We start from the raw sequence: 9047 nt of genomic DNA, 5'->3' as shown, positions 1-9047 counted from the left end.
TTTAATATTACATTTAAAAACTAACTCAATTAGCATCCCATAGGAATGTTTATGTATTGAATTCATGGACCCCGTTTCAATTTTAGTTTGATAGCATGGATATAGGTAATTTACATGCATGAATATAAAATGACACAAAAAACCTGTATCCTAAACACAATCCTCCAGATACAGTCTATTCATGAGGAAATATAATGGTGCTATAACGTTACACATGTTGAACACTGTTTAACAGTAATCAATTTGAAGATAGTTTTTTATTGGTTTTTATGTGAGTTGATCTTCCTATGTGCCTCCCAAAGACGACTACCTCTGCTCATTCTTGAGAATACTTTGTATTAGTCTCTGTCCCCTACAGTCCAATACAGAATATTCAAAGGGTATGGTACTGCCATACGAACTAAGGTCACAAACAAAGGTCACACAGCTAGTGAGTCTTCCAAATGTTATGTCCTCCAAATTACCATCATTCCACACAAGTATCTAGAGGGGTAAATGTATCATGTCCACATCTTGCACCTCAGACATATGACGGGAGTACAATATGTAACCACCCCATGTATGATTGCAGAGCAATATAAACATGTATTATTGCCTTCTAATACTAGTCAAAAGAGGCCAGTTATTCCAGGAGGTTAAAGACTGAGATTAGAAGAGATAGACAATATTACACTCATTGACAGGAGAGAGGATCAGGTCCTGCACAATGGTGTCCTGTTGGCTACATTCCTGAACGCCTTCTTCACATCTTTGTTCCTCAGGCTATATATGAGGGGATTAAGCATAGGGTTTATCACAGAATAGAGCACAGATATCATCTTCCCTAGTTCCTGTGAAGACTTAGGTGTCATATAGGTGGTGATTGCTGACCCATAAAATAGGATGACCACAATGAGGTGGGAGCCACAGGTGGAGAAGGCCTTCAGTCTCCCAGAGACTGTCTTCATCCTGACCACAGACACTATGATGAACATATATGAGATCAAGATCAAGAGCAAAGGTGTAACGATAATCACTACACCTACAAAGAAAATGACCATCTCTGTTCTGTGAATATCTGCAGAAGCCAAAGCCAAAAGAGATGGGGCCTCACAGAAGAAATGAGGAATCTGATTGTCTCCATGGTAAGGGAGGCTAAATATGAATGTACTGTCCACTGCAGATGCAACAAGGCCACTAGACCAGCACCCTATGGCGAAAAGGCCACACACCTTCCATGTCATGACGAGGGAATAGTGCATGGGATCACAGATTGCCAAGTAACGATCATAGGACATCACACCTAATAAAACACACACTGTACTTCCAAAGAACAGAAAGAGAAGAACTTGAGCTGCACAGCCTGTGAAAGAAATTGATTTCTTGCTAGACAGCATGTGGATTAGAGTTTGGGGAACAGTGGTGGTTGAGAAGCAGAAGTCAGACAGAGATAAATTACACAGGAAGAAATACATGGGTGTATGGAGCTGTGAGTCAAACACAACCAAGGATGTGAGGAGGAGGTTTCCAAGTAGTGTGCCCAAGTAGACTGCCAGGAACAATATGAAGAGTAGCCGCTGAGTCTGTGGGTCATCAGAAAGTCCTAAGAGGAAGAATTCTGTCACCCAGGTCTGGTTGGTCTGGTTCATATTCCCTTTGTTTCTTTATAGAAGAGTCAAGATGTATAGGGTGTCAAGATGTAGCCTAAAAAATCATAGGACCTTGGTTTGGGAAGAACCCTAAAAGTTACCTGTATGTTCATCCTTCATTGCCAAAGAAGACCATGTCATCAGAGAAATAATGACATGACTTGCACTTGACTTTGGTTTTTTGAGTGAGGGAGGACTGTGCAGGTCACCAACCTCACTTCCCCTCTACAACCATCTGAATCCAGTGACCAGATATTCATCAGGATGACTGGAGATGACCCAGGATGAGGCAATTGGGGTTAAGTGACTTGCCAAAGGTCACACAGCTAGTGAGTGTCACATATCTAGGTGAGATTTGAACTCAGATCCTCCTGACTCCTGCACTGGTGCTCTATCCACTGCACCATCTAGCTGCCCCAAAAGTTATCTAGTGCAGCCTTCAATCATCAATAACTGCATTGCTGTGTGGTCACTTTTCAATATCCATTGAAATCAACGCCCTATATCACAAGGAACATTTTCTGTGTTGGAGACAGTGCTGTTAAAAAATATATGCTTTCCAAAATAGAGCTGAAATCTTCCACCCAGTACTGTCAGTCCTGCTAATACTCACAAGTATGTCCTAAAAAATACCAAACCATACAAAAATCACACAATGAAAAGCATGGATCTTGTCGAGGGGAAATAGGGTTAGGGCTACAACACTCAAAGCTTTCACCAGTGATATAAAAAAAGGAAACTAATAAAAACAATTGCATAGTTTAAAACAACAGTATCATAAAATAAGCTAACAATGGCATATACATATTAAATGATCAGAATGTATAAATAGTACAATTTATAATCCCAGTTTTTGTTTCTGCAGATTCCTATGTAGCCTGGGTCCAATAGGTCAGCAAATTTGAATTTAGGGGCTGAGGGTCATTGATAGGAACATGAGAGGACTAGGGCAAAACATGTAGGTGAGGGTCAGTCCTTTATAATCCACCGATCTTCCTGCACCAGAATATATACAATTAATATGGCACTTTACCTAGAAGTTTGCCTGAAAAAGACCTGGAATTTGCTAGCTGAAGTGTGTGTCAGTATGTTCTTTTCAAGTTATTTTGAAGTGGTTCATTTTTCTGTGTACTTGATGAACTTGTGCATGAACAAATTAGAAATTCTCAAATTGGTCCCTAATATAATACTTTGGAATAAAAGTTATTTTCAAAGCAGTGTTTTAGGAGAAAGGACTATACTGCAAGTTCCATGCATTGATCTCTATTTCATCCTCTAAAGCAACAAAAACTAAATCCAAATCATTAATCCGGAGGTCAAGAACTCAACACAATAATCTGTGTGTAGTCTAGCTATCACATAATTCAATATATTTTTGACTCATTTGATCATCAATGATACATTTAACTTACTACAGTCTATTATTCTGTTAGTTTTGTTTACCTTCAGTTGATTCATTCACATTGAGCTTGTAACTAAACTCAATATTGAGTAATGAGTTCCCTCTCCCATGAACTTTCTCCCATTGATGCTAAGGTGAATCTTACTGATTCTGTACTTTTGTAGATTTTTAAAAAATTCCTTAAAGGATAAGGCTTTGTATTTATCCTTGCTAATGTTCTCCTTGTATCATGTTATTATCTTTTCCTCTATAAGAATTCAGTGGTCTAGAGGGAAACCTAATGAACCAAAGTACGATTAGCTTACTATTATCTTTTTACTTAAAGACAAAACTTAAAGAAATAGTTGGCTTGGAGAAGGTAGAACTGGTTAGACAATTACTCCTATTTTCCTGGACAAAAATTTGTCCTCTGACAGAGTAGGCTATTTTACTGAAAGAGTGATACTTCATAGAGTTCCTCTTTGGGTCTGATAGAAAATGCCAGAACATTTAGGAAAATACTTAGGTGATCTTAAGAGAAACTACACATGTTGGAAGACATTTTCTTATAAAGATAATCATCACCTACCAAATTTGGCACCAAATTTTGACCCTAACAAAACTCTTACCTCAATTGGTATGCATGTTCCAGCTCAAAATAGTAGTAGCATCATGAGTTGAAAACCCTCAAGAAAAACAGAAATTTGTCAAAAGGTGTGAAGTCTTCTATTTGGGAAATAAACCTTTTGTTTCAATTAGCTGTATAAGAGAAAGAATCTTATCTTGCACAGTGATGAGAAAGGTTTATAAAGTTTCTATTAAATTCCTATTAAAGAGAGATAGTATAATGTAGAGGATAGAGAGCTGTCCTCAGTATCAGAAAGACCAGAATTCAAATCATGGCACTACGGCATACTGACTCTGGGCAGAACATTTCAGTTCAATACCCCCAGGGAGTTCTCTAAGAAAGACTGTGTTTTAGAGAACCTGTCAATCTGCATTGCTATATGAATTTCCTTGGCTAGAGTTTCCTATACAGATGAATTTACATATTCAGTCTTCAAACAAAAGACAAAATGTGGGCAGATGGATGAAGTACTAATCACATTTTAGGGAATCCCCTATACTACATAGAAGATGTAGTTCTATTGGAAATTGAAAGGATAGGTCCATAAAATATGACTATAATATTTTGTTCCCACTTAAAATGGTTAGCTGACAAATTTATGGATGTGATCTATTATATATCATCTTTATTTGGTTTTCTCTGGTCATTTTTAACAATAACCTTTTATCCATCCATCACCTCAGATTTTCTATAGAAAAATGCCATATAAAGAAAAAAATCTGGCTTAGTCTCCATTTCTGTTCAGTCAGTGATCTAAGAATGATTGTAATCTTTTAAAAATTCAAAATTTAAATTGTTTTACATTTTAAATTATATTTTAAAAATTGTCAAATTACCTTCATCAAAATATCAAAGAAACATACATGAACATCAACTGAAAGCTCTATTTTAAGGTTTCTGGGTTACAGAGAACATAAGAAAATCCTTTTAATTATTACTTTTTGCATTGTTCTGTATCACCATGAAAAAATTAAAGAATTCCTCCTCCTTCTGTCCAGTATTCAAATATTTGACAATAGCTATCCTGTCCTTCCCAGTTCTAAGTCTTCTCTGCTCTCTAAGTTTTCAAAGAGTTTTCAATCTGTTCTCATGTGTAAGGCTACAACCCTCCCCATCCCCACCAAATTGGCTGCCATCTTCTGAACATGTTTCTCTTAGTCAATGTTATTCCTCAGAAGTGTGTACAAGTGAACTGTACAAGATGCTCATGAATTGATCAGACCAAAGATGGACCTGGAAGAATATAATCTCTCTTTCTTTGTCCACTACCACACAACATTTGCCCAGTAGAAATAGTTACTATGTACTATGTATTCAAAATTCCTTGGGATACTCATAAGTATGTTAGGAGAAACTTTTCAAACTCCTTCTCAATGCTTGTAACAATCAAGTTAATAATATCTGAAAACACTTGCTATTGGTAAAGCTCAAATGGATTCCTGTTGTTGGGGAAGTGGTGTAAGGAAAGGAGAATATTAGAACAGACAAATCCCTAAAATTTGATCTCTTTTGCCCACCTACTTTTTAGAGGACATAAATAATCAGAAGTCCTCAAAGGGAATTCTCAGGTTTCACTATGACAAGTTCTGAGTTATTTGATAAGAATGAATTAACAGGTGCTAGATTAAAATATTGAGGAAATGGGTCCCTCAGTATCTTACCCCCAAGTCATGAAAGTGTGTACTTATACAATGTTCAAAAGCCACACCTACATTAAGGAAAGTCATTCTTTCATACAAGTCATCACCCCAACCTCACTGCATGACATTTTCTGAGGATGTAGATCTGATGATTGGAGAAACAGATCAAACAGGGAAGTCTCCTGTGTGGAGTTATTTCCAAAGGAAACCATTGGCAAATCAGACATGGTTGACAAGGAATATTGAAACAGAGACAAAGATATGGAAATTCTAAATCCAAATCTATTAAAAGAAAACAACCCACATCTAAGTATGCGTCTTTAAAAGTAACCCTTTAGTATTCTACCCTTATCTATCTATAAGCTCACATTCTTACCTGAAAGACAGAAAACACTAAGAAAGGATCTCATATTCAGAAAGATACTCCAAATATGAATAGATGCATGCAAATAGAATAATTATAAATAAATATAATAATAGAACAGAATAATAATAGAATAGACACATGAAAAATAGCTGCTAGGTTTTGGAGATGGAAACTTCCAGTAACAAATAACTAAAGCATTGAGTTTTCATCCAATCTTTGTTCCTTGACAGGAACAGGGTTTGGAGGAGAAGGGGAAGAGTGATAAAGCGAATTAAATCCTTCCTTCCCCCAAACAAGTATCCTTAGTGGTTCTGAGGACTTACTTTTCAAACAAGGTTTGTTTCGATGAGGACAAAGCTAGTTACATAGTCTGTAGTGTGGAGATGGTCTCTGGAGCATCATGCTCCAGAGGATAGATCAAGAAGTGAATGTTTCTTCTCGATGCAGTTCTCTCTCAGGTGAAAAAGAAGAAGTAGGATACATTTCAAGTATTTAAAATGTAAATCTTTAACTCCAAAATTTCAGTCTACTCTTTTCTCCCATTCTGCTGTCCTCTTCAGTAACTCTGGTAATTATATCAATGGATGATTGAGTGTCCAGTTGTGGAGACCATTCATTTTTTGACATGCAATAAGAAATGAGATTATTACCTGAGGAGAATGTGTGAGATACTTAGACTTTACTTCTACATTTGTTTTACCAAGAAAAAGTATCAGTTTAATGTCCAACAACATATTAATTAATGGAATGTTATGACTTGATGCCTGGTTATATTAAGATATTTTGAATGATAACTTAGAAATATGCTCTCAACTTGGAGACACATAGGTCATCCAGATATAATCAAAATATCAATCCTCTCTACAACTCCTACAAACTAACCTGCGTCCCTTTCCCTTCACCTAATATTTCATATTCTGTCTTCATACATTGGCACAGACTCTCCTCCATGTTTAGAATGATTCCCCTTCACAACATTTTAGAATCGCTAGCTCCTTTTAAGAGTCAAGTAAAATGCTACCTCCATCACGAGGCCTTCTGATCATCCCTATTTGTTAATAATCCCTATGTTAACTTGTATTTTTTGCCATATATCCCATAAGTAATTTTCTGTAAAATCTGATCCTGCTGGTATAATGTCAGATTCTCAAGGACAAGCTACTCACATGTCCATTTCTATCTCCAATTCCTAGTATTGTGCTTTGAATATTCTAGTAACTTTATAAATGCTTATTAATAGACTGTTTGACTCATAAGTAGTGATCCAGGATATGCTTGAAAACCTTCAATGGTGGGAAACTCATCATGTCATGTGACAACTCAGTTAATTATTGAGCAGCTGTAATTATTAGATTTTGTTCTTATATTGAGTTAAAGTCTGCTTCTGTGTGACTTTTACTTTATCAAAAGCTTTTTCTACATCTATTGACATAATCATATGATTCTTTAACTTTTACTAATGATGTAATCAGTTATGGTAATAGTTTTCCTCATGTTAAACCATCCCTACATTCATGGAATAAATTCCACTTGATCATAATGTATAATCTTTGTAATACATTGTTGTAATCTTTTAACTAGTTTTTATTTAAGCTTTTGCATCCAAATTCATTAATGAAATTGGTCTATAATTTTCTTTCTCAGTTTTTACTCTTCTTGATTTAATTATCAGCACCATTTTTTTATTTTCAGATTTATTTTTTCATTTTTATTTATTTTTATTTGTTTTTTTAATGTTCTACAATCACTACCAAAAAACTTATATTTTTACCACCCTGCCTACCCCCTACTACTCACCTACCTCCCCAAGATGCCATACAATTCTATATGTGATCTACATATACTTTCCTATTCAATACATTTTCACTATAATAATGCTGTATAGATGAACTAAAATAAATGGAAGAAGTCATATAACAAATCAAAACATAATACACACACACACACACACACACAAACAAACAAGATCTGCTACATTCTGCAAATGAATTCCATAGTTCTTTCTCTGAGTGTGGAAGGCATTTTGCCTTAGAAAACCATTGGGAATTATTATTATTATTTTTAAGTTCTTGCGTTATTACGAAGTTCCAAGTCTAGCATAAAAAACTCTCGCACACTGTGGTCGCTGCTGTGCACAAAGTTCTCCTGGTTCTGCTTCTTTAGCTCAGCATCAGATCATAAAAGTCCTTCCAGGCCTCTCTGAAGTCTTCTTGTTCATAATTTCTTCATATTTGTTACAACTTTTTTTTTCGCTCTTCTTCCAAACAATTTATTTACACTGGAATTAATTGATCTTTAGAGGTTTGATAGAATTTACTTGTAAATTCATCTGATCCCAGTATTTTTTTTTCCTTAGGAAGGTCATTAATGACCTGTTCAATTTCTTATTCCAAAATAGGTCTGTTTAGATATTTTCTTTCCTCTTCTGCTAATCTGAGTCATTTATAATTTGTTGTAAATATTTTTCATTTCATTTATATTGTTAAATTTACTGTTATTTAATTAGGCAAAATAATTGCTTATACTTGCTTTAATTTTATATTTGTTAGTGTTATTGTCACCCTTATCATTTTTTGATACAGGTAATTTGGTTTTCTTCTTGCTTTTTAATCCAGCAGTACTAGTTCTGCATTCTGGCTTAGTGATCACTACCTCAGAATGAACAGGACTTATTTTGGTTTAGAATAGCAATACTGCTGTGCTACATGTTTCTTTTAAGCACCTTACCTCACAGTCCCTCACAAGCTCACACCCCTTGACAATTCTCCCAAAGCTACCACTCACAGGGTCTTTTTCAATCTCATATCTCATTACCAGAAAATATCTTTCTCCAGAACAGAAACTAGACTGTCAGGAAAATCAAGTTGCTTCCTTTCAGAGAGTCCTCAAATTTTTAATTTTATGATAAATTGGCAGGCATCTAGTCCAAGTCATATCAGAAAGGAACTCCAAGTGGTCATTCAATCTCTTCTTGAAAGCCAATTATCAAGTATGGTTTAGTGGGAAAAGCTTGTGGGAGGAATGAGATTGTGTAAAAAAAAAGACTTTAATTAAGAGATGATAATTTAGAAATAAAAATTTAACTAGGCACTTATGGTTGACATGGAAATACCTATAAGGAATTGTCTTATTGTTTAAGTTGAAAAACTCAACCAGTATGGAGTGTAGAGTTAATTGCATAGTGACTTAAACCAAAGATTCAACGTTTGTGTTTTTAACCCAGCTGAATAACTATTATCTCTCTTCTAAGGGTAGCCTGGTTTTCCTCTTAGAGGAGAAATTGAAGAGATTTAATGTCTACTTCTCCCTCCAACTTGTTGGGAAGCATGAAATGCTCCTAAATGAAAAGTGAGAGGAGAAGGGTGGAGGATGAGAGATGATCCTGGTCAAAATGCAACTGAGT

The 9047-nt window shown here is 35.5% G+C and overlaps 1 protein-coding gene across 1 annotated transcript; it reads right to left on the bottom strand.

The window, feature by feature from the left end:
* Nucleotides 1-692: 692 nt before the first annotated feature.
* LOC140526710 (olfactory receptor 2D2-like) lies at nucleotides 693-1628 on the bottom strand. The gene has a single exon (XM_072643153.1). It carries the CDS (start codon nucleotides 1626-1628, stop codon nucleotides 693-695), a length of 936 nt encoding a protein of 311 aa, XP_072499254.1.
* Nucleotides 1629-9047: the final 7419 nt, after the last annotated feature.

The sequence above is a fragment of the Notamacropus eugenii genome, chromosome 1 (genome assembly GCF_028372415.1).
Source record: "Notamacropus eugenii isolate mMacEug1 chromosome 1, mMacEug1.pri_v2, whole genome shotgun sequence".
NCBI classification, from domain to species: domain Eukaryota; kingdom Metazoa; phylum Chordata; class Mammalia; order Diprotodontia; family Macropodidae; genus Notamacropus; species Notamacropus eugenii.
Note: the sequence above shows the minus strand (reverse complement) of the source record. Positions and strands in the feature narration are given on the sequence as shown.

Coding starts and splice junctions, on each gene's coding strand:
- LOC140526710 (XM_072643153.1), bottom strand. CDS start 1,628: ATGAACCAGACCAACCAGACCTGGGTGACAGAATTCTTCCTCTTAGGA.